The following is a 25,197-nucleotide window of genomic DNA, read 5'->3' as shown; positions in this document are numbered from 1 at the left end:
AGTTATTTCCTTTTCTGAAAGTTTGATGTCTTTCATTAGAGTCCCACATTCTACTGGCAAGTCTGGAATCAAACAAAGATTTTCAATGTAAACTTTCCAACTGGAGAGGACTGTTGCCCATTAGCTGATGCTGACGTCCCTCAGGCTTTGTATTCCAAAAGACTATCTTCTCCAAAAACATTTCACAGAATCATAGAATGGTTTAGGTTGGAAGGGACCTTGAAGATCACCTAGTCCACCCCCCTGCCCTGGGCAGGGACACCTCCCCCCAGCCCAGGTTACTCCAAGCCCCGTCCGACCTGGCCTTGGACACCTCCAGGGATGGGGCAGCCACAGCTTCTCGGGGCAACCTGCCCCAGGGGCTCACCGCCCGCACAGGAACAGATTTCTTCCCAATATCTCATCTACGTCTCCCCTTTTGCAGTTATGCTATGGTTCTTAGGAACTGGAGTCACTGTAATAAGTTTATAAAAGCCACTTCATCTCCCCCTAATATCTGTTGTGCAGCACAGCTCATTACCAAGGTATTAACAGATAAGTTTATCTTTTCTAAATGTCTTTCAGACAACGGATGTCATGAGTGAAAATTGAAAGGTGACCAATATTAAGCACAAGGAAATAAAGTTTTAAGTAGGCTAAGTTAAATCCTTACACTAACTAAGTGCATGACTTGATTCCAGTATAACAATTCTACTACATATTCCTCTCTCTCTTATCCTGAAACAGTTACTGTAAATTCTGCTTCTGGATGAACGCAAGTAATACAAGCACATGGGAACTTAAGACTTGTTGAACTAGCTTTGGTGTCCTTATTGATTCATTTTTATTCATGGATGAAATTCAGCAATCATAGAAAAACCCAAATCAAGTCTGGTGGAATTCAACTCTTTCTTTTCACCGTGCTCTGCAAACTTAACTATTCCACCGACACATCTTTACCCCGAGAGGAACCATATATAACATAGAAATAAGATTTAATGTCCCAGTGCTTAGTCCAGGCTATATGGCTTCTTCTGCGAAGAGCAGCGGGCCTGCCACCTCTGGCAGCAGGAGCCTTTACAGCTGGAAACTTCATTCAGGAATCACATCTGCAGAGCAAGTCCTCAGGATGAGAAATCAGTGCGCAGTCTGCCTGAGCTCAACATCACTTAAAACTTACTTTACCTCACTGCTACCTGCGTCACACCTGCAACTCAACGTGCCAGTCACAAACTGGTTCTTTATGGAGACAGATTTCGGGAATACTCAAATAAACCCCCTTATCAGCAATACTGACAGTCTAATCGTGTCACCAAATAGCCATGCGTTATTCAATTTAGTGTTCAAGCAATAAAGCAAGCTCTTCACTCTGAACCAAGAGGGAAAGGTTTTCTTGTGACCAGTGTCTGCAGTAGTTAGACATGTTTGTCCGAACTTAAAAAATTAATTGAAAAAAAAAAAAAGAAGTTTAAAAAAAGAGTTACCACTTACAACACTGAATAGCCTCATACAACCAGTTTGCAGGACACTGTGGAATTAACACCAACAATGCACTCCTCTCAAACTCGTGCCATGCCAAGGAGAAGCCAGCGCATTACTGGGTAGCCCACCCAAATTTGTGTTCCTCGCTTAACTCCGATTACAGAGCTAGTCAGTTTTGCTGTAATATCATCCTAAATGGAAGCACTAGCGGATACCGTGTACTGTGCAAGTAACCGACAGCTGAAGGAAAGGGCGGGTTAAATACTGCAGCTCCCCACACTGATTTTTCCAGAAAATAAAAATCAAAGGTTACAGGAACCTCATGGCAGCAAGTTACAGGTATTGTTCAGCAGATGCAGGATACAGATTACAACTGTGTCATGCTACTTCCCAGGTACCAAAAAAGGGAAGCAGATAAAAAACCTGGTATGGCATGCACCTAGCACAGCTCATCTCTAGCAACAAAACCTTTTTGTTTTTTTTTTTCCCCCTGCACAGCAAAGCAACATTAGGAAAAGTTGCTAAAAAAGTTCCAGAAGATAAGGAGGACCCTAAAGCTTGTTCGGGCAAGGGGAGGAGGCAGTTAACACTGAAAGCAGCAAGGAGTGGTTATTAACAGCCCTTGTTTCTTAAGTGTACACAAGAACTGTTAATTAAGTTTCCATTCCCTGCTCCCAGTAGAAACCACAGCCCAATGTTTGCTTCAAGGCAAGCATGTTCAAAAAACCCACCCAGACTTCGACAAGATGACCGATTATTGTGAATCCCGCACTTGCAAGTCTCAAAAGGCCATGAGACACACCACCCATCCAGCACCGCCAGCAGCGTCTGACAAACAAGAACGCAAGAACCTCCTTTCCAACATGCGTAAAGCGGTACAGTGTCTTTGCATATTTTCATTTCCTCTTTTTATTCATTGGTCCTAAGTTTTGAAGGCTTAGTTTACTTTTTTCCAAGTGCTTTTCTACTCGAAGTGCACACTGTCTGGTGTTCTATTACAAGGATAGAGGCAAGATGTAATTCTGGAATTATTTTGTAGTATTTTCAAATCAAGGAGATTTCAAATGACACTCAAAACAAACTGATTGTACACTTCCCACCTTTTGATTTTTTTTTATTTCAAAAACATATGTGAAAAAGCTACATATAAGTCAACTCATTCCCATAAGACATCAGTGAGGCTGAATCGAGCATGAAGTAGCAGAGCAGGGGACATTTGTTCTGTGCTCTCCCTACTGTGCAGGGCAAAACCAATGACATTAAGTCACATATTTTATTTCCTTATTAGATATCTTCATCAACAGAAGGGGCTCACAGCTACCATTAATTGGTGCTAGGTGTAGTAAAATGAAGGGACTGCGTAATCAGTTAATCACTTCTAGGCAAAAAAATAAACATGACAGCCCCACTTTGCTGCAGGAGGCATGAGAGAGGCCCATTTCATTACAGAATGCAGCTGTTACAAAAGGCAGCTCGGGCTCTTTTGTTAAGTGCTTGTCTGCCTTTTGCCACACAGCTAATTTAGCAGTTAAGTCATCTGGGAGGGGAAAAACACCGCTGCCACACAGGAAAGAAGAGACATGGAGTGGAGGAACCACCAAAAAGGAAGGATGCCAGGAATGTATGAAGCATCTGTAGTAATGCTTACTCATAAAAATGGGCTGGCTTTTTTTTTTCTAGACAGTTTTGCAATATAGGGTGACTAAAGAATGGTGTCAGCAATTTCAACATTCCCTGGAAGCAGTGGCAAATCATATTCCAGAGCACAGTGTGGCTAATTAAGAACGGGAAGGTTGAAGTCAGGATGACGGTTTCACTTCCCAAACATGTCAAAGAGCAAGAAGAAACAGACACAACCACATAAACCCTTAGAAGACATTTATCTTCAGCATAACTTCTACTGCACTGCACAATCAATACTGTACAATCACAGAAGCACACCAAGCCAAAGACACGGAAAAAGAGGAGATGCCCAGACAGGGCACCCAGTTTGCGGCAGCCAAAACTCTGCGTGGGCTATGGAGCGTGACAGGACTTGGGTTAATCCATTCTGTAAGAGGAGAAGGCAGGCAGCAAACTCATGCAGTAGGGAGAGGAAGGAGGAGGAAACACAGTCAAGCAATCAGAAAACACTAATTTCGGCATCATTGTTTGGCCTGACCTAGCGTGAAAGGAGAGAGCGAGGACAAACAGCTTTAGAGGAAGTTAAAATAATGACATAAAGACTCACCAGAGCAAAGGCTCACAACTCGGTAGAAACAAAAGGAAGTAACTAACTTTAGGAAAATTACAAAGATCTACCTCTGGGTTTGTTACAGGCAAAAGGAAATCCAGGCCATACACGTGACCTCAGCCTTCAACGTTTTTTAGACCTGGCCATCACACTTAACGAAATTAAGGTTTTAGAGTTAGCATGCAGAGGCCTGATGATATCATTGGGTAACAACCCTAGCTGAAGAAGAGCTAGAATAAACATATTAAGACAGCACTGACAGGCTACTTTCTAAAAACAGCGGTGACACTTCTACACCAGTGCTTGTTTGTGATCAAGTCCTCAAACTAAGAATAAGAATTATTTTGTTAACAGGAACATATTTTTGGCACAAGGAGATTAAGGAGTTTTTGTCTCGGTGAGTCGCCCTGCATCTGTCAGCTTTCAAAGACACTGCATGTTCAATGCCCCCCTTATGAAAAAAAGGTTAGCCAACTTACTGTTAACTGCAACCCATTCATTTAAGTCTTCACCCTCTGGAAGCATAACAGCCATCCGGAGATTACCGCTTCCGAGCGTGGCTTCGGCATGTTTTAGCAGCTCGTACTGGTGAGACCCCTCTGGAATATTCTTCTTTGGTTTGAAGGTTTTGGAAGAGCGACTACCACTGCGAATGGGAGAGGAAACGTTTAGAGAACTTGTGTAAAGGGAAGGGGAAGAGAAAAGTGCGTACAAGTCGCGCGTAAGCACAGGATTAACGTTAAGTATTATTTCCCCACTCCCATACTCTCATGTGAAAAAAGGTAGTTAACAAAAACTGGGATGCAGAAGTAACAGGTACTTCAACTTGTTGTTTTAAACTGATTGTTTAAATGATTCTCCATTGCCTTCTCATCTCCTCACTCTGCTGTTAAGCCAGACGGACAATCGGGAACACTCAGACTCACTTCCCTCCCTCAGCAAACCGGATCATGCGCAAGATGAGACCAAAAATCTGTTCAGAATTTGGACAACCACATATCAATGCTAGCAGCCCAGCCACACACAAACCTTTACTCTGAATAGTCATGAAGCTTGCATAGTAATTAAAGATACTATTTATTTAACAGAATAAAACATGTTCCTCTTCTAACACCCACCTTCATGAGACATGAAATATCATCACACCTGCATCGTAAGTGGAATAAGAAGGTAGAGGCAGCTTGTTTAGACCCCTGTCTTTTCACATCAGGTATGATGTGTTAAGTAGTTACTGTTAACTACTCAAAAACAAGCTGCTGTTATTTAGGAAAGCATACTTTCTGTAGGCCTAATTGATTCAGAATATTATCTTAGCTACCAACAAAAAAAAAAAAAAAACAACCTTTTTCAGTATCTGGTATTGTTTAGGAATTTAAGTTTTTTAAATATAGTTGCTCAAAAATAAAGTAACACTTTCACTAAAGACTGACCAAATTCCACATTTTCCACAAACTTTCTATGATCTTTTCCGCTGGTTTCACAGCATAGAGACCTTTCAGATGCCAATTAGGCAAGAAATAAGGATGACAACTTTTACAACTTTCATATAAATCACTTCCTTAGCTATAATTTTGGTTTAAAAACATGGACTGACTTAGAACGAAGTTTAGACATTTGAATTTTAAATGATGGCAGGGAGCCTGGCAGTTAACCCCTCACATGTCAGAAGCATGACAGGTAAAGTTAAATATTTGCAGATAACTGTCAAATAAGCCAATATTTGTGAATGTTTCAGTGTATAAGCTGAGAAAAGATTTCTGTCAGAAAACTGAGCTCTGAATTCCAATGAATAAGAGTGGAAAGATGTGAAACCCAGTCAGCAGAATTTTCATTACAAATATTATCCAGTTCTCATTTCTTTATATAAAAGACTTGGCCAATTTCTCACCGTCTCTTTACAAGACCAAACAGAAATTTTTGTTAGTAGGTTGTAAGGGTTCTCCCCGGCTCACTAAATATTTAAACTGCATGCTTGAACACGCAAGGGTGGTAGCTTATCTTTGGGGCAACGGTAGTGTAGCTGTACTGTCGCACAGAAGCACTCTAAGAAACTTAATTCTACATCTCATTTTCCCCACCACACCATAGCCATCAACAGAAAATTAACTAAGGTCATTTTTTTCTACAATCCTGAACGTCAACAGCTCTAGCAGAGATACAATGCGCACCAAAGAACACAACAATAATTTTTCTTTCCAAAGCACAATGACAGGTGATCGAGAACATGTCATTTGCCAAGCATGTGACAGAACCGCCTAACAGTTCATTAAGTCTCAGTTTAGACCTGAACAAGAGCAGTGGAAAAGGAAAATAGAGTTGCCCAAATACTCTTGGGCAGGTAACAACGTCTTTGCAGGCGCATCTTTAGTATTGAAGAGATCCCACGAGTCTGGCTGGTTAGCGATTTACATGGTCCCGGTCCTCCTCTGACTATTAACAACGGAGCAGCAGCATCCTCCCCCTCCCACAGGCCTCCAGAGTAATCCTGATTTGTAACCCTCGCAAAGAACCACTTGGCTGGACTAACAGGGATTGGGGGATGACACAGACTAAGAGGGCATGTACATTCACACAGACACCAGAACAGTATTAATGCAATCACCTACAAAATGTAACTAAGAGCCAGAAATAGGAAGAGGAAACGTACGGCTCTGATATAGTCTGTTACAGGACACTTCTAACATGCACCTAAATTTGCATTTCATCCTAAGCAACGATACCAGATTCAAATCTTAAATAAAATAATTGCCTCCCAGTGGGAGTGAGAAGCTTCTGTGGCTCAGGGAGTTCCCTTCACCTCCCACCCCTCCAGCCACCTGCGTGTGCTGCCAGGCCAGGTTCAAACCAACACTGAAGAAAAAGCAATTGAAAAAAAAACAACCTCACAAAACACACCAAGCAAAAAACTAAATCTTCTAACTGACTACTTACAAGACCCAAGTTTTTCTCTTCAAGAACGTATCCACTCTATAGCCACTATGCCAACACAGTGGGTAAAAACGCAACTTAAAACATCTGACAACTGCTTTGGTGTCTGGCTGTACGGACAGGGCTGACGCAAGGTAATGGTGACAACAACTGAAGAGCAAGAGAGACAGGTATCGCTATCTTTCCACGGGCAGCAGTGTAAGCAGAAGAGAAACAGCTCATGCTGAACACAAGCACAGCACTTCACTTGCTTGCAAGATTTTGTTCTCACTCCATCATAACTAGACGGTAAGGGAAACCAACTCCTAACGCTTTCATGAAAAGCGGACCAAAAGATTTCCACAGACTTATCACCGCTCCAGAGCTCAGGTCATTCATTCATTACAAATGCGAAAGGAAAAGAAAAGATTCCTTCCCCCTGTGTACCAACATAGAGTCCCCAATTCCTGAAGCCTACATCCTCCTTTCACCATGTTTCAAAACCTAACATGCATCGGTTTCTCTTTCGCAATACTGTCATTTTCATACAATAAGGAAGACTGAAAAGCTTAACTGCTGTAACTGGTCTGGTGCAGTTGCCCACGGGAAGACCTACAAGCTCATTATAGAGACTACTACTGGGTGCGTGGAGCTCCCCGAGCGCGAGGAGGAAAGCTCTATCCGGACTTACCGAAAGGATTCAGATCACAAAGGGCAGTACCCCACTCACACCTTCAGCAGAAAATCTCTGTTTGGGAGGAGAGGATGGTATAGAAACGTATGAAGCAGTAACTGGAAAAAGGTTATGAAATAACTGAACCAATTAACTTTGGATTTTAGCAAAAAGGGTAAGCCAACAGAAGGCATGAGGGTTCGAGAACAAGGCACAAGGAAAGCACAGCAAAGGAACTCCCTCAAATAAAATAGTTCAGTTAGAGAAAATACTGGGTAGGAATTCACACCGTGTCTACCCCAGCCTGGGAACTTGCCAGATAACGAACCAAGTCACTGCAGATCTGTTGAATACTCAGAAGAAATATTCTATGGTCAAGGAAGCAGAGGATGCACACCACACTGGAAAGTCATTACGCCTCACCTAGTCCCAGCTACGCTGTTCCCAGAAACAGGGGGGTTCTTCCCATAAGCTGGCAAAAGCTCTAACAAGTGGGTACACAATGATTCGGTCTCACCAACTACTCTAAATAAGCCATTCTGTATTTGCCTCCACTACCTTTCCCGTCACCACGTCTCAAATTCAGCACAGGCGTCTAAGAGAGCAGGAAATGGTCTCACACGAAAGGCAGGCAGGCATCCAAAAGGAAAAGCAATTAGGATAAATGCAGGCTGCTAGTCGTCGCGTGGTATGGAAATATCTGCAATTTTGGCAATAGATTATCAGAATCCCATGCATTTATGCAGTTCCCCGTATGTGAAACCATTTAACTGCATGCCCGGTCATACGCTCCTTGACACAAACAAAAGTTTAGGGACTCAACAACTGAATACAGCTTCTCTAAGCCAAAACCCTTATAGGACACATTTGCTCTTGGGAAGTCTAGTTGTAGAATGTTGCTGTAAACATTATTTCAACTACCTGATTAGTTCAGAAGCTCTCCTATTATTTAAGGAAAAAACATCCTCATTTATTTATGCCTTAGCACCATCAGTTAACTACCCAGGCACGGTTACCTTACTAAGTAATCCTGCTTCTTCCCTAAGCTGTGAGCACAGCAGCGTCTTATTTCTGTTATCCTACATTACACTGAGCTAAAAAGCATTTTAAAAAAACAAAACAAACAAATAATTTTTTTTCCTATATATCTATCAGTTACACGTCACAGATTTGTAAAGTCTTCTTGCTCCAAGTCTCCTTCCTCAACTCCTTGAGCATTCAAGGAAAAAAGTAACTTTAAAGACTTCTCTCTGGTGGCCAACAGTACACACAATAATGGGCGTCTTGATCAAGTACGACGTTTTCTTTTCAGCTACATTCCATAATAGAATTATCTATATCTGTGAGCCATTTCTCCTGAGATTTTAAAACGCTCCAAGCTACTAGGCAGCACCTGCCTTTCCCTGTTAAAAGTCTCTGAACTCTCAATTTTGAAGCATAACATTAATGTGGAAGTGAAAGGGGACAGAGAAACACTCAGAAATGCCACACCGAAGATCCCCTTCTGCTTGGACATGAAAAGGTCGTGGAATGGGGAATATATCGCATCATCCCCACTATTTGTCACAACCAATTTCTGGTCTTCCAAGAAGAACTGCCTCCTCAGAAAAATCTTGCAATTCCAAGGACGTTTTGCTCCTTTCACTCCTACATCCAACATTTCTCGCAAATTATGCCCTTCTATTTTTATAGGTAAGCACAGCTACAGCAGTGCCAGATGCAATTCCACCTCTTGCTAAATGAGGAAACTTGTTTAAAGCAATTGCCTCCCTGAGCCGGATGAGTCTGGAAGCCTGGCGAGGAAGCCAACACCTCCGAGCCACACAAAGCTCTTCCCACTGTCAGAAGCCCACATGCTGCTTGGCCTCACAGAGACGTCACAACTTGCTTGTACGCAACACCAAATTTTCTCCAAAGCTGTAATTTTTATCTACTCATCTGCTGACAGGGATGCTTTTTAACGATGCGGATTCTGCAGGCGGTTCTGTCTTAGGTTGGCAAGATGATGTTTCCAGAAGAAAGGAAAGTTTTCAGGCATCCTGTTTACAACCACACATACCGAGCTGCCTCGACAGCCCACTTCAGCTTCAAACACAGCACTGGCAGATCTTTTACAATCAAAGCAGATAAATATCCACCCTAAACTCTTGAAGCACTTCTTGTTAACCCGCAGGAAAGGGGCCACTTAAACCCTCCAACTCTTAAGAGAAGCACTTTGGCCGGCCTGGTTTAGAGCTCCCCAACTATTTGTACACTGGAGTCTTTCAACTGAGCATTTTATCTATCAAGTCTGCTGCATATCCAGGGAAACTTGAATTAAAACAGAAAAGTTGAGGCTCCTTATGCATAAAACTTAAGACTTCACAGCTTGTTCTTACCACAGAACTAACCTCAAGCTCTTAACAACTGTTGTGTCTAACACGGCTCAAACTGACAAGCAAAAAACCTTGCCCTGAATCTACCATCTTCACAATCAACCACACAACTGCAGATCAAAGCCCAAATCCTGCCTCTACCCAGGCTGCCAACCGATCCGTTTTGCTGCAGCACCGCAACCTAAACCACTGAAACACTGACAGTGCTCCAAAGTCTTCCTCAAATTCCTCTTCAGTGAAAAAGACCAGAGCGAGTTATCCCGTAATCCACTAACAATTCATTACAGGATCTTAAACTAATGCAGTACTTATATAGTACGTGATTACTGTGCCATTGGCAAAATGGAAGAAGTAAAAGAGGAGACCTCACCCTGGAGAAGACGTGAGAGTCTGAAAACCTTTACCCCCCCCTTCACACCTACTTGCACATCACATAGCAAACTGACATGTTTTACAGGAAATTAATATTTTATTTCAAATTATCCCAAGCATTCAATTTCCATGGAAAGTACAGACAGCACTGCTCCTCCAGTCTGTTTCAGGCTATCTGTAAGCTCAAGAACACAGTGCTGCAACTACCTTACACCATTTCATACAGGGCTCATCAGCAGACCGTTTTAGCAAACACTGGAAAGGACAGAAACTTGCCCTGGGGAAAAATAAATAGCAAACACCGCAGTGGCACGGTTTTCAGGATACACCTGCCACCCATATTCTTCTGACTGGTACACATTGCTGAGTTGTGGCATTCATCTTTCTTCCCTTGGGGGAACGTGGGAGTAAATAACCTCTGCAAGTATAGCTGTACCACTCAGTGCCTCCCCAAAACCCATCACCACCATGGTCCAACTGAAATAAGCCCTTCAAAATATCTGGAAGTGCTCAAGAGATTCTGAACAAGCCAAACTCAAGACAACCCACAGAACATTTACCTAGGGCATGCAAACTTTTTATATTTCAACTTGTGCTTTTTCATCTTCAAAGGCCTTTGCGAGCGTTAATTAATCCTCACAAAGTATCTTTGAAGGAGGCATCGTTAGCGTCTTGTTAGACACAGGGAAAGTGAGGCAGCAACCCAGTGCCGAAGGCCAATGAATTAATTTATCGGCGAAGTCGCCAAGTCTTAGTTCCTTACCTCCTTGTCTCCTTTCTCCTGCTGCGGCTCTTTTTAAACCCCGATACAGAGAAACACTGTAAGAAGAGAACCAAATTCCAGAAAAGCAAACATTTCAAGCCTTCAGACAATAACATGGGGCTTCAAATGATAACATCCTGCTAAGAATAGACACATCAGAGTATGATGTTGGTTTCCAATAGCCAACACATCAACACAAAAATTAAAATAAAAGCTCAGGCTACTTTTTGGAAATCAAATCAATGGTTGCAGCATTGAAACACGTTTTCCCTGTGACAATCACAGCATGAGAAGGACAGCAGGTAAAATTAAGTTGTGCTTGTTCAAAATCTGCACTGACAAGCTCTAACTTGAGCATTTCTATTTATAAAACTGAGTAGTCACAACATTTTTGTTCTGAAGAGCCATGCGTGTGAGCCAGGCATTACTTTCTTCAGCTCTTACAATACCGAAAAGTCAATTATTTTCCAGTCAAATTCCCACTCATTAAAAAAACCTGTCTCAGTCAGTTCACTTCAGTTTGCTGATAACAAATCCAATGTAAGAATTCAGGAAGCAAGCATACCACAACCTTGCGTTCCTTTGAACATACCACCATGCAGCAGGTCTAAAGACAAATAAAGTAACCAACTTAGGACAGAGAAAGACGACCAAAGCAGCTTCAGTCCCACACTTAGAGGTTACAGGTGCAACGGGCCAGAGAAACGAGCGCTTCTGCCAGGCTCTGGGGCAGAATGAGAAAAAACAGAGTCCAGCTATTCAAGAGCTATAGACAATTTTGCCAATGCTGTTCTACTCCTCGATATTCCTTCCCATGAAGATGCCTACGAGATCCCTTGAACAGAGAGGGCTAATGGTTGGAATGAGACATGGTGCTGTCAGCCCAGCCCGCTCGAGTTCAGAAGACTGAAGTGCTCCAGGACAGCACAATACTGGTTTGCAACTCGACATTAAGAGGTATTTGAAGGCTGTTCAACACAGTCTGAGAGTTAGAAGCCAGCACACATATGGGTAAGTAGAGACTCATAAGTCTCATAAGTGCACAAGCTGATAGCTCTCACCTCGAGAAATGCTCCCCTGTGTAAATTTTTCAGACGCAGCCACTGTATTACTCTGAACACCAATAAAAGCAACACGCTTTTGAAGAGCCCTCCCATCTAACAAAAATAACCTTCACAAAGATTAAGCTGTAAAAGGCATAATTCTCTTAACATGGAGGGAAACACAGATTCTGGCAACATCACTAAGCAAACTGAAACAGCCTGTCTGGGAAAGAGTTAAGAGCTGCCAACTCCTTACACAACATAGCTGCTCTCCCAAAAGGAAACACAGTGGTTAGAAAGCAATTCCAGACCCAGGGTTTTTGTTGTGTTTTGTTTCTTTGTTTGTTTGTTTTTTAAAGGAAGAATCAGTGGCACTGACTTAAAAAATGGCAATAGTCATTCCTACAGAAACAGAATACATGTTGTACATTGTTTACACACTCTATTGCAGGAAACAATAACTGAAAATATTTACATCAGTGACACACAGCTCAAGTTCCCCAGGGCAGCTAGCATGGGATATAAGAATAACCTCAATTCTCTGCTACACCCAGCCACTGAAATCAGAAACATCAGTTAAAAAGCTGTGGAAGTCAGTGCACCTAAGAAATTATTCTTCCCAAAGCTAAGGCTACACTTGGTAACCAAGAGGCCTCCACTTTACAAGGAATGTCTTTGTGTGATGAACTCACCTATTGCCTGCCCAAGCCGCAGCCAGTTGCCAAGGCTACCAGAGACCGGTGCCAGGCTTTATAACCCAAGGACTCGGAGCCAAGTTACTTCTTTCCAGATTTCAGCGTGCCCCTTCTGCAGCGCTGTCATCAGCAAAGCTGTGTGGAGCATCTTCAGGAGTCAGTACTCGATTCTGCCAAAGTCCCAATTAGACTTCCAGACATTTCTCTGCAAAGCCAGCAGCTCTTGCTCAGGCCAAAGGCCTCTCCGGGGGGAGGCAGGCACTGAGCACTGCAAAGCTCTCAGGTGTTTTTTCCTTCCCCCAAAAAGCCCCAGGTCCTTGGAGCTTAGCAGCTTAACAAGAAACTCAGATTTAAAAACAAAAAAAATAAACCCCAAGGTAACAGATAAAAAACACAACGTTGCACAAAAGGCAGGGGGTCCTTTCAGAAGAGAAAGGAAGGAAACAGCTTAGTTTTACGCACCATTCTTTTTAGTATTGAACATCACACTTCCCACAAAAAAAAAAAGCCACCAGCAAATATGAATCAAAAAGTTTCCTCATCTAAAAATGAAGTATCATAGACCAGGGGAATTCCAAACAATGTTTCATCACGTGGAACTGACGAGGATGGCAATACAACACAGGTTATTCCTAAAAGAACTTCTTCAGATGTCTGGAGATGGAATAAATACAAATCCAGACAAAACTGCAAATCCTACTTCTTTTTTTTTTTTCCTGGTGAAACACTGTTATCCATCTTTCTTCATCTCACCCTTTTTCTTTGCTACATCATGGGTTTACTTCAATTTTCTGTGCACTTTTCAAGCTGAACATGCTTTTCAAATGGTATAGTTACTGTTACCATCATAACTGATTTGAAATAGCACCTTCTCCTACCAAAGTACTGACAGTGAAATCAGTATTTTTACGAGATTTTTAATTCTCTACCCATCAAGGCAGGGACTAAAATCTAGCTCCCCCTTCTCGGATAAACAGCCGTCTTCCTAGATTGAAGTTCCACACAGGATGGGATGAGAGGCGGCAGATGAAAAGTCATCATCTCCTCGACGGCTCTTAAAAAAATACAGGTACCATTATACACAAGACACTACATGTTAGAAGAGCAGGAGTTTATCAGATGATTCACATCCAGTAAGGAGAAAGTCGTTTAAGGTAGCCTTAAGGAATGATTTTGCTTTTGCTTGTCCCAGCCATCACCACCCAGTGTTGCAAGCTGTCATAACACGTACCCGTCCACATTCTTAAAATATATTTTTTTTCTTCTATGCATACACATTTTAAAGTCGGTGAAATCAAGCAGATGCGGGATTCGTCCAGCAGAAGTCAGGTGCTCTCACGTGCACCAGAACGCAGCTGAAGATAAACTTTTGCTGGCTGAGCTATGACCAGGGGACACGGCGCTGGCCCTTGGCAACTGGCCATTTAACTCTTCCCCTCACACACGGCCTCGCTTGCCCTTCAGCAGATCACTTGGTGTCAAATCCACAAAGATGTTAGGTCGCCACAGACCATTTTCTAGCTGCACCAGGCACCTACGCTTCCCCACATCGCTCCGCCTCCGTTTTTCTGTCTGCAAGCTCAGAATGTGCCTGTAAACAAGGGGGAGGTGTTATGCTACAACACTCGTGTCTACTACAACCCCACCCATGTAGGTGGCAATGGTGTTCCTGCTGTTCACCCAGTTGGATGCCACCCTTCTCTCAAGTAATCACAATTCCTAACACAAGGAACAAGGAAGCGTCCAGAACACCATCCCGTAACCAGGAAATCATCATCAGTTTGCTATGCGCACACACAAAATAAATTCGCTTGTTTCGTTTATAACATGTTAATTTAACACACTTTCATCTCCTGGAAAATCCTCAAAATAAACAAAGCAAGTCACAGTTGCTCTCACTGGGTACTACCACAGCTCTCTCTGTGCACTCAAAAACACAATTAAACTAATTCCCAGAGCAGCCAACAGTTGCGGAAGTGACTCAACTTCTCAAGCGTTGTCCTCTGTAGGACTAACTGCAGGGCCGGGCAACGCAAGGAGAGGGACAGGCCAGAGACACAAAAAGCAGTATACAAGAGAAAAACTCAGTTGAAAACCAAAAAAAAAGTACACATTCAGCCAAGCATGTCTCACTGCCTTGCAGAAACAAGCAGGCAGACACGCAGAGGAACCTGAACACGTCCACGATATAAAATCCGCAGCCTCCCAAAATGCTCACTCTGCATGTTTTGAGGGTCACTGCATTGCTGCCCTCAAGTTTCTGCATAGACTTTTTCAAGAGTTTTAAGACCGCTCAACATCACATGAAACAAGTTTTCACTCCAGTTGGAAGAAAAGGGCTTTCAGCAGAGACCTGAGTACCTCCAAAGGTTCTCCTCTGACATACCATTTGAAATCCTCTTACATGATCGGAATCGAGATTGTCCAGAATGTTTCGCTGCACGCTCCCCCAGGTATCCACGGACTACCCCGAGGCACACACAACTCCGCCTTTACTCACGTTTCTGCCTTATTACGAACAGAAGGTAGATTTTTTAAGAAAGCTGAGGACTGGTGTTTGCTGTTTTGTTGGGTTCTTTCAACCAGATCCAAGTTCCTCGACTATTTTAATACTAACGTTTACTGTGTACGTATACGCCTGTGTATCATGGAACTATAAGGCATAACCAAACCCAGATGTATTTCTGCACACTCTAATATCCTAATATTCCTGTACTACGTCTTTAAAAGAGCAGGCTACTAGCAGCTTTGAAGAAGGTAAACACAAAGTATTCCTTCCTCTCCAACTGCTTTGTTTTTTCCTATGCACCACTGAGTTGAAGTTCAGTACCTTTACCATTTAGGTCACTAATTAAGCTCTGTGCAAACTAAATAGCACTATTTTCTCACTAATGTTCTCCTCTTCTCCCAGGAAACCCTTGTTTCTGTCAATTAGCATTAGTTCACTTAAAAGGCAGGGCACAGCTTGAATTCAAGCAGAAGTTCGAGCTTCACCCAGTTTGCTTCAAAGTTTAGACTCCACAAAGGTTCAAACCACAGTTTACTGCATGAACGTACTAACAAATCATTCAGTAGACATAAGAACTACACTTCTTTTATAAAACCTACCCTTTCCCATACATAAAACTTGGCACTAGCAAGCCATCTGAAGACTTTTTTCCTGCTGTACATGAGGGTATGGCGCATTTTCCTTTGAAGAAAGAGGACTCAATCAAGCTGTAAATAGCAGGCTCCTGAAAGAAGCGGAAAGGTTGCTGAAAAGATGCCATGGGTACCCCGCAGCAAGGACTGCTGGAGGAGAACTCACGCCACAGAGAATACAGTTCTGCCCAGTGGCAGGCAAATTCAAGAATAAACTCAAATGCCTGTGACAGAAGATTATCTGACATTTGTGAACAAAAGTATACCTACGCGGTCCATACTCATCGAAACCTGCGGAAAGACTCAACCCTGTGAAGTCTGCAGTCCAAACCATCTCAGTCAGTCTCCCTCTGATTTGTCATAACCATCATGAGGACACATACCCAAGAGCAAACGCAGGAAGAAGAACATTTGCATATTTTTGACAAGTCCTTAAAACCTGTCACTTGGATGTTTCCAGGAAAATGTTACTTTCTAAAGGAAAACAATTACACAGAGGAAAAATGCTTGGTAATACATGTGGGAGTGAGAATGAGACAGCACACGTTACGCAGACGCATGGAAACATGAAAAGCAGCATTAGACAACTCAAACGTCATGCAGACACAAGGGGACTGAATAATTATTTATTTTTTTTCTTTTTAAGAGGGAAGCAGTAACATTTAAGTCCCAGCCTGGCAGTCAAAGTACATACCAACAAGAGAAGGAAACAAAACAACCACAGAATAGGAGCACTCGCAGATGATCAGAAACCAAAACTAGAGAGTATCGTTACCAATGCGACTAAGCAAATTATACAAGAAATACAAGACAATATGTAAAGCTACAAGCCTGGATTATTTCTTTCAATAACTTATCTGATTGTGTTGAAAGAAAAGATACTGGAAATGTTAATCAAGAAAGAAGGTTTACTAAACCATTTCAGCAGGCCTGAAGGAGTTGAAGATTTTCAACGAGGAACTGAAAATACCACGAAGCAGCTGGAGAGCTGCAGCTTGCCTGGGGCAACCTCCCGCACCACCAGTCCCAAAGACCATCACCCAGCCTGTGGAGCAGGAGTGTCCAAGAAATAAAGCAGGTGATTCAAAAACAGTATTTGCCTACCTATGATGTGTTTACTGTAGTACTTTTTTGATTCAGTAAACTAAGGACAAAGGTGTCTCTACTTTCCATAGCAAACTGCTCCTCCTGCTACAGAGATTTCCTTATATTCAGCTCCATTCTCTTTAAGTCCTTCCATTGTTCACGCCCTCTACATCCTAAACCGTATCTGCCAGTACTAGTCACACCCTTTAAATACATTTAAGAAAGTGCGAAGCGGAGCTTTACAAAAAGTGATCTACAAGCCGCTGAGGATGATAAATTGCAGCAATAAAAGCTTGGCTCTAGAATCAAATTAGATCCTTACTTATGCACCAAATATAGCGCTTGGAGAACATGCCTCACAACATGGATGGTTTCCCAAAATGTTGATCAGTGGTTTTGAAAACCAATGCTTTATGAATGACTAAAGCAAATCTAGTTATACAACCTAAGAAATCACAGCAGGGCATTTAAAAAAAAAAATAGCTGAACAATTTAAGACAGTCTTCAATCCTTTTAAACCCAATAAAAAGAACAATCTGTTAACACGTTGAGGAAAAAGGCATAGTTAAACAAGGAGAAACTTAACTAAATTTGAATGGGGGAGGAGTCATTTTAGGACTTTGTAAAAGGCTTTATTATTGTAACCCCTTTGCAAAACAGGCTGATGATGTGAACACAGCAAATCAGAAATACTCGACAACTTCCCAACAGAAAACCTCAAAGCATATACAAAAGATTACACTTACACTTTGATTAATAGGTACAATGGGGTTTGAACTCAGGAAATAACAAAACAATCATTAGAGGCAAGAAACACCACAGGGAACAACAGGAAGAAGAAATGGACAGGAGGCAGTAATGAATAATCTAACAGCTTTCCAAAAATACACTGCGTTATCTCATCACCAAGGATTTCTTAGACCCCCCCCATATTTAATACAATCTTGGATGTGCTGTGTATAACTATCTCCAATAAAATTTGCTTCTATCTTGCAAAGTATCAGATCACGAAAATCCACATGTCTGAAGCATCTGAGGGGGAAAAACAGCTCCTACATACACAGGAGAAAATTTATTTCGGAATTATTTAAGCTTGTGTATTTGACAGCTGACTCCACAGTCAGTTTAACCATTCTTATGGTGAATTTAAAAATACAGACTTTCTCTTCTTTTCTACTCAAGTTGCAGCAAGAAATTTCAAGACGACCTGTCAACCACAGAAATTAATAATAGCACATTGGAGACACTTGATTTTTTGTTAAAGTTACACTTCAGCATTAGAGAAAACAGTATTTTGTTGCCACAAAGTATGACACGTAAAAGACACAGTAATGCCATCTTGATTCCTGAATCTAGAAGACTCAGCGAGCCCCTAAAACAATTAATCCATTCAAGCATAACCAGGACTGTGCTACTGAGGTTGGTAAAAATACAATTAAAATACCAGCTAGCAAAACAAAATATGGGTTATTTTATTAAGCTCAACATAGGAAACCCACCCAATCATCATTTATGTTGAAAGTATTTCTACATCAAAAATCAGATGTCTCAGTTTTTAGCAAAAGAGGAATTTACCAAAGCTTACTTAAGCTTATTTATTCTCTTTGTCATAAGGAAAGGAATTAGACTTGTGATAAAGATAACAAATCCACGCATTATGAGTTCTTATCTGCAAGATGTTCTTCTTCACTGAGTAAGGGATTAAGACTTTGTACGTCAAGAGTGCACGTCAAGAGCGCTCCTATCTCTAGGACACAAGCAATTAACTCTGGAGGTAAGCTACCAAATTTAAAGATGAAGTGCAACGACAGACAATCAAAAAAACCCCAAGTACGTGGAACAGAAGCAAACTTCAAATACAACTCAACTGAAATATGGGTAGGATCACAGGAGGTATGTAGGAGTAACAAAAGGAATGGGTTCCTGCCAAGGAACAGCTGTGAACCGGAGAAGGAAGAGAGTAGAGGCTGAACAAGAGAGAAGTGTCTTCACAATAAAGCAGAGTTGGGACAAGAAGCTAAGGCCACAATTGGCTTTCAAGATGAACTAGAAAAGACAGAACAAAGGAAGGAAGACCATTTACATTTGCAAGTTATATCAGAGCGGACGCACCTTATCCTTTACCCTTAGCTTTCTCCTGAAGAAAAACAGAAAAACGCAAGAGAAGAGTGAATGAATTCACTTCCAAGCACTGCTTTTAAAAGTTTCAAAGCACATTTGCAAGGAAAAAACCACTGTCACCTTCATGAATTCACAGCGGGGGACTGTCTTTTTATTAACACAAGATTACCATCTTTTACGCATGAATTTACTGTCTGCTGACTCAGACTACATATTTGAAATGGGAAGCAAAGACTTGAATTCAGCAGAACACATCTGAGAAGCGCAACACATTTTACTACACTGCACGAACTGGGTATCAGGTCCCGGCAGGCACACACCTACTAAGCTAACTAAGAAATCATTTCAAACTTTTTAATCAAAGAACCATACATGGACACATGCCTCTCCAGACAGCCAATCCCCAGCTCTCATTCCCTTCTTTCAAATCCCTTCCCCAAAATATTGACCCAGGCAGCAGTGCCCTGAGAAAGCATGTGTCAGATCCAGACGCAGACTAACCACCACGCTGGCTCTGGGAAATTGTTTGAAAAATTATAAAATGAACTTTGTTGTTGCTTATTTATGATCTGCTTTAAACTGATCCAGAAAAGCTGCCCATACATGGGTTTAGAGAACCTAGTCAGAATGTACTGTAACTCTGGAGAGAAATTTATAGCACCCTGCCCAATTTTAGAAATCAGTGTATTTCCTTCCAGAAGAGGTAAATACAACAGATGTCTTCCTCTGGAAGAGAGCCCCCTGACAACTCAAAGGAAACTAATTTTCTTGCCCTCAGGTGTCTCATAGAGACTCCAGAAAGGACTTTTCCATTTTTTCCTCCCAAAACGCTTTCAGTGCCATTTACCTATGTCAACCCTCCTACAGTACAGCATGGTCCTTCTCACCAGTACAAATACCTCCATCACAACCCCTCTCCAGTAACATTCGCACATCAGGCAGCAGATGAAGTTCCAATACCGACAGCCAACATTACACCAGTGCCACATAAGAGCTACAAAAGGGAAAGGGAAGGAGACATTGTGTTTAAAAAAGCAACACACACAGAGACCACAAAGCAAAGCACTGGATCCTCAGAATCCCACCTCCTGAAATTTACAGGCTAGAAAGATTTTACAATATCTGTGAAAAGCAATTAAGTTATATTCTGGTATAGCTGGAAACAGATTCTGCAGCATTTGAATACATAACCCACAATCTCCCTCTCTCTCTGCTTCAAAAAAATAAATAAAGAAAAGAAAAAACCAAACAGCAAGTTCATTGTAGCTCTACGCTAATCGGAAGTGGCTTAGTTTACAAATACTAAAAGCATCGCAAAGCATATCCTGCGGTTTAGGTTGATTTGTGGGTCAAAGGCTTATTGATAGCTTTGGCAGCAATATCTTTCTTACTGCTTACTATGGAAGACTTCAAGTGGCATAATTAAATGAAGCTATTTACTTCTCTAAGAAAATCAAGCAGCTTCATTCTGTCAGCACGAAAACCCATTACCAGACTTGCAACTCTTAAGTCACCCCTCTGCAGACAAACGCTTCTAATATTTTATCCTTTTTTCAAACAAGATAATAAAAGACTATGTATCGCTCGGGACACATACAGCGTAAGACGTAACTGTGACCCCTGGTTGTCTATTGTCATGAAGAGGTCCTAAATCCAAAGACGTGACAGAAAATTATCAAATGCTTTTGGCACTTTTTCAAGAATAAAAACCAAGCCACTTCACGCCTGCACAAATCCCCTGAAAGTGATCCTTGTTCCACCACTATTCTCATCTGACAAATGTAAATAGCTAATTGCATAGGTTCGCTTACATTGCAAACACAAAGAGAGAAGGACAAACAAGGGAAAACAATTGTGGCATAAAAGCAAACAATTAGGAAGCAATTAAAACCGGACATCACTGCGATGTAGTAAACACAACTTTCACACTGAACAATGCCTTTCTTCGTATGGGTTGGGGGGGGGGTGTTTCATTCCCAACTAATGCTTCTATACTGAGAAGGAAGCATTGAAGAACATTTAAAAGGGCCAATCGCTCAACCCATCAGTTACACCCATCAGTTATGTGTCCCCCAATATGTGTCCCCCCAGAATATTAGCAGCAAAAGTTTTTTTTCAAATGCAGTTCCAAGCTCAGACATCTTACAGCCTGGTCTGCACAGCTCTGCTCACCTGAGGCAGACTTGTTCTTTCTGAAATAAAAACCAGGCAACAGCATTAACTCAGCTGCGCAGCCCTCTACCTCCAACCGAACTGACAAGGTGGCAGCACTCATGCATTACTGACTACAATTTATTTCCATTTCATCCTATGCAAATTTGATCACCTACTTTTTGAAAGCGTACGCTAGTTTACCATGACAAGCAGACATTTCATCAAAGTCGTCAAGAAAGAAGTCTCCGACAGGGGAACGGCAGGAACTCAACTGCCTAACCAGGCAGTAACACGCACACAAAGACAACTGAAGTTTGAAGGCCTGGGTTGGCGACACAGCTGAGCTTACGCCATTGCCGGTTTGCACAGAAAAAGGAAGGAGCCTCCTCGCTGTCTTTTGCCATGCCGACATTTCTGCTGCTTCCATTATTCCCACACCATCCCTCGCGTCACGACATAATGACACCAAGTAACTAAATTAGTAAAAAACTAATCCCACCAAAAAGGAATTAAGTTTTCTGCTGGCTTAGCTTCTTCAGCCAGCTCATTAGAAGGATGAGAAGTGTCTCAGTACCTTGCAAGTGCGAGACCAGCTGCCAGCCGAGGGCAAATCTTTTGACAGCAGGCATTCCAAAACAGGAATTAAACACCGCGCTAACACTACAATTGAAGCGATGTGCTTCAACGACATTAAACACAGACTTTAGGTAAAACCATATATTTCTACAGCCGATAATTCAATGAATCATAGAATCATTTAGGTTGGAGAAGACCCCTGAGATTGTTGAGTCCAACCATTAACCTAACACCACCAATGAAAGCTACAAGCAGCTAACAACAAAGATTAAAAAAAAAAAAAGAAGTTTTACTTTCTGTGAAGTTCATTGTCAGAGCTGACTCCAATAAACTCTACCTCTAAGGAACCCTTTGTCTTTCCTCAAAATTCAAAGTTACCGTTACCAAGACTCAAAAAAATACTTTAAAAAGTTGGGAATAACTTTGCAGTTCTCTCTCCAATTTACTCATGGCAAACTCAAGGGACTTTTCCTTCCCAGTACTCTTGGAAAAATAGAAACTGAACGCATCACTAATAGTACTGTTTAAACAACAGTTTTTTGCCATCAAGTAATATATTCATGTGTCAAGAGCCTCTACCCAGATCTCTGCTCTAGGAACACAGCCTGCGCAGCAGTGTTACACTAATCAAGCTAAAGCTGAAGCAAACCAGTACTTTAAAAAACAGGGAGAAAAAAACCTGAATGTTCAACAAGCATGTGTTCCCCATTTCTAACTCTGTAAATGCCTACATGCTGATTTTCAATGATAAAAACTCCAGTTAGCAGTGCCTAGCAGTCTTCTGTGGGAGTTCTTGATAAAGAAGCGATAAATACCACATCTCCAACTTTTAACTACAGAAGGAGCACTCACGAAGCACTCGGTTGCTCTCCAGCTAAAGCAAGGTGAAAACCACTGTCCACTTGAGAAACAGCTCTCATTTGGTAAGTAGCAGCGACTCAGCATCTAGGAAAGCCGAGGGAGGGGAAACAACAAATAGCCATCATGTTCTTCAAGAGCAGAAACAAACTGGGAAATCAGGAAGGCCACAACGCTTGTTTATCTGGAAACAAAACGCACCAGCTCCGATTTTGCTATTTCTCTGCAAGATATGTAAGAAAAAAAAAAAAAAAAAAAAATCACGTCCCAGCGCACCTTCTGCACATATACACACAAACTATAATTTTCATTAATTTTTTTAAAAAATAAATTAACCCACACACATCATCAGTAGAAGCTGCTAGGCTCTACCATAATGTATAACGAGACAGAGAAGAAAGAGCACATCTTTCCCCTAATTTGCTTGATAAGTTAACTTTGGATGGATTCATAAACATACGTATCCCAAACAACAGCTACTCATCCTCACCCTGACTTGCTGCCTCCATCAGCTCCTAGTCTTTCAAAGTCTCATCAGTTATGACTACTTAAGTGAACCTCATTTAAAAAAAAAACTATACACTGCAATTTTCTGAGAGGGATTTACTAATACATAGATGGCTTTCCTTTTTTTTTTCTTTTTTAAGAAAAGACAATTTCACAACTTCAATAATAAAAATGAATCTTTTCCTTTTAAAACTAAATGATTTTCATCTAGCTTCTTTTTTACGTAAGTTTTGCCAGCGTAGGATAACACAAGCATGTTACCATATGGCACGCCTACCAGAACTATCTTTAATTTTTTTCCTTGGAGATGTAAGCTAAAGTACCTGCAACTATGCTGTAATTTCCTTTTAGAGAGAACTTACCAAGCTGAATTTTTTTGGAACCAAAGCTACCTTCTAGTCCAATTCCCATGTTTAATTTTTTTTTTTTTCCCCAAAGATTCAGAATAACCTATTCAACCATTGGAGAGGTTTATAAAGTCTTTTCAGAAAGGAAGAAACAGATCAGAAAGAGAAAATAGCGGTGCTGAAAATAACAATTGCTGTCAAAACCGTGTTGTATTAATTCAGTGACTCGTCTCACAAGACAGTCTTTTTATAATGTTACCCATAACGAAAGAAGACAATGGTTTCTCTTGATTCCCCCCCCCCGCCGTGTAGCTTTATATGTCACTGGCCCTAGCAACAGCAAAGAATAGCAATGGATTTGTCAGCGGACAAGGACCGTGCAACGGGCCCGCGAGGGGGGCCCCAAGCACCCTGTGTTATCCAAGCACAATCGCCCTGTTATTTGACAACAAGCAAGTCTGCAAGCAGAACACGCCTTTTGATATCGTACTTGAGTGTCAAACTGACAAACTACAGCCAAGTTACTGACGATAAACCTGCCTGACAGGTTCACTGTAATTTAGAAAACGTCTCTAGTCTCAGTGCACAAGGACAATCTTCATGTGCCACATCTTTATTACAAGTTCAACATGGACAGTCAGTTCACAAAAAGACAACAGTATCACGGACGCAGAGAAAACAGCACAGGCAAACAATCAACTTTGCTACCTCCATACCAAGGAAACTCGGTGAAAAAGGGGGTGAAAAAGTACTATGAAAAACTATGCTTAAAGTACTGTGAAAATGGAGGGGCGGGGCTGCAGTTCAAAATACAAGTTTGTACTACTAAATCTGTAAAAGCGTAATGATATCCAACCACCGTCTTTGAATAACTCTATCCAGTTAACATGAAATTCAAGCTTGACAAAAGGTAACGCTAACTTTCTGGATACTTAAATAAAAAACAAAACAAAACACAACACAACACCCTAACTAATTGCCAGTAACAAAGAAAGTTTCCCTGGTCTCCCTGACACCTACCAGCCATATTTTAAAATTACTTTTTTTAAAATCCGTGTCTACGCTGCAGATGAGCAGATTAGGTGCCGTCTACAACACTCTGCTAACAACAGCTAAAACAGCTTTGCCAGCACTTCCAGCTTTGCCATGCAATAACTTCAGTTTCCATTTCTACATTTCATCCAGCAGGACGGCTTGAAACAATGGAGGTGGGGGTAAAGGTTTGCTTTCCTAGGTTTCAGAAGGGTCTGGAAAAAGAAACAAGCATCTCATTATCGCCTGTGACAGAGGGTGGAGGGTTTCATGCTTTTCCGTTACCAGTTAGCCAAATGCCACGGAGCGGGAGGCTCTCTAATTTGCAAACCAGACTCCCAGGACACCACCGTACTCGAAATCCTGTCCCCCCCCTTCCCCGTTGCAGCAGCTGAGAATTATGAAGGAGGGGGACAGCTGGGCTTCTCATTAGGAGCACCGCGGCCTGAATCCAGGGACGGACATTTGTGCCCACCTCCCATTCGCAGCTTCCACCCCGCAGCTGATAGGTGTCTTTCCGAATCTCTCTGGGGGTAAGGCAGCACAAGCGCAACGACAGACAAGCCGGGTTGGTACGGCAGAGTTAAAAGATAAACGCAACGGAGAGATTTAGAAGGAAGCCAGCGTCGGTGTTATTTGTCTCCATGAGAACGCAACTTACTAGAACGCTCCAGTTCCCAAGATAAAGTATCTTCTCTAAAAGCAGGCTACATATACATCTGTTGGTTATCAATATAAGCCTTTAGCAACTGTCAGATATTATGGCAACAGTCCCACTAACTGCTCGCACGTAACTCGGAACGCACAGGAAAACTCAGCGGGGCGAAGGCCTTAATGGAGCTTGGCTCTGCAA

The 25,197-nt window shown here is 41.8% G+C and overlaps 1 protein-coding gene across 1 annotated transcript in view; it reads right to left on the bottom strand.

Annotated features, from left to right (window-relative positions):
- Nucleotides 1-21,378, bottom strand: part of MOB1B (MOB kinase activator 1B) — a 31,764-nt gene extending 10,386 nt beyond the window's left edge. The window contains exons 1-5 of the mRNA XM_009886497.1: nucleotides 21,374-21,378; nucleotides 18,862-18,886; nucleotides 15,631-15,755; nucleotides 13,964-14,113; nucleotides 4,174-4,340 (exon numbers count right to left, since the gene is read on the bottom strand). Coding sequence (XP_009884799.1) covers nucleotides 4,174-4,340; nucleotides 13,964-14,113; nucleotides 15,631-15,755; nucleotides 18,862-18,886; nucleotides 21,374-21,378 — 472 coding nt within the window. The remainder of the gene's footprint in view (nucleotides 1-4,173; nucleotides 4,341-13,963; nucleotides 14,114-15,630; nucleotides 15,756-18,861; nucleotides 18,887-21,373) is intronic.
- Between the last annotated feature and the right edge of the window lie 3,819 nt (nucleotides 21,379-25,197).

The sequence above is a fragment of the Charadrius vociferus genome, unplaced genomic scaffold, assembly GCF_000708025.1.
Source record: "Charadrius vociferus isolate BGI_N301 unplaced genomic scaffold, ASM70802v2 scaffold676, whole genome shotgun sequence".
NCBI lineage: Eukaryota > Metazoa > Chordata > Aves > Charadriiformes > Charadriidae > Charadrius > Charadrius vociferus.
Note: the sequence above shows the minus strand (reverse complement) of the source record. Positions and strands in the feature narration are given on the sequence as shown.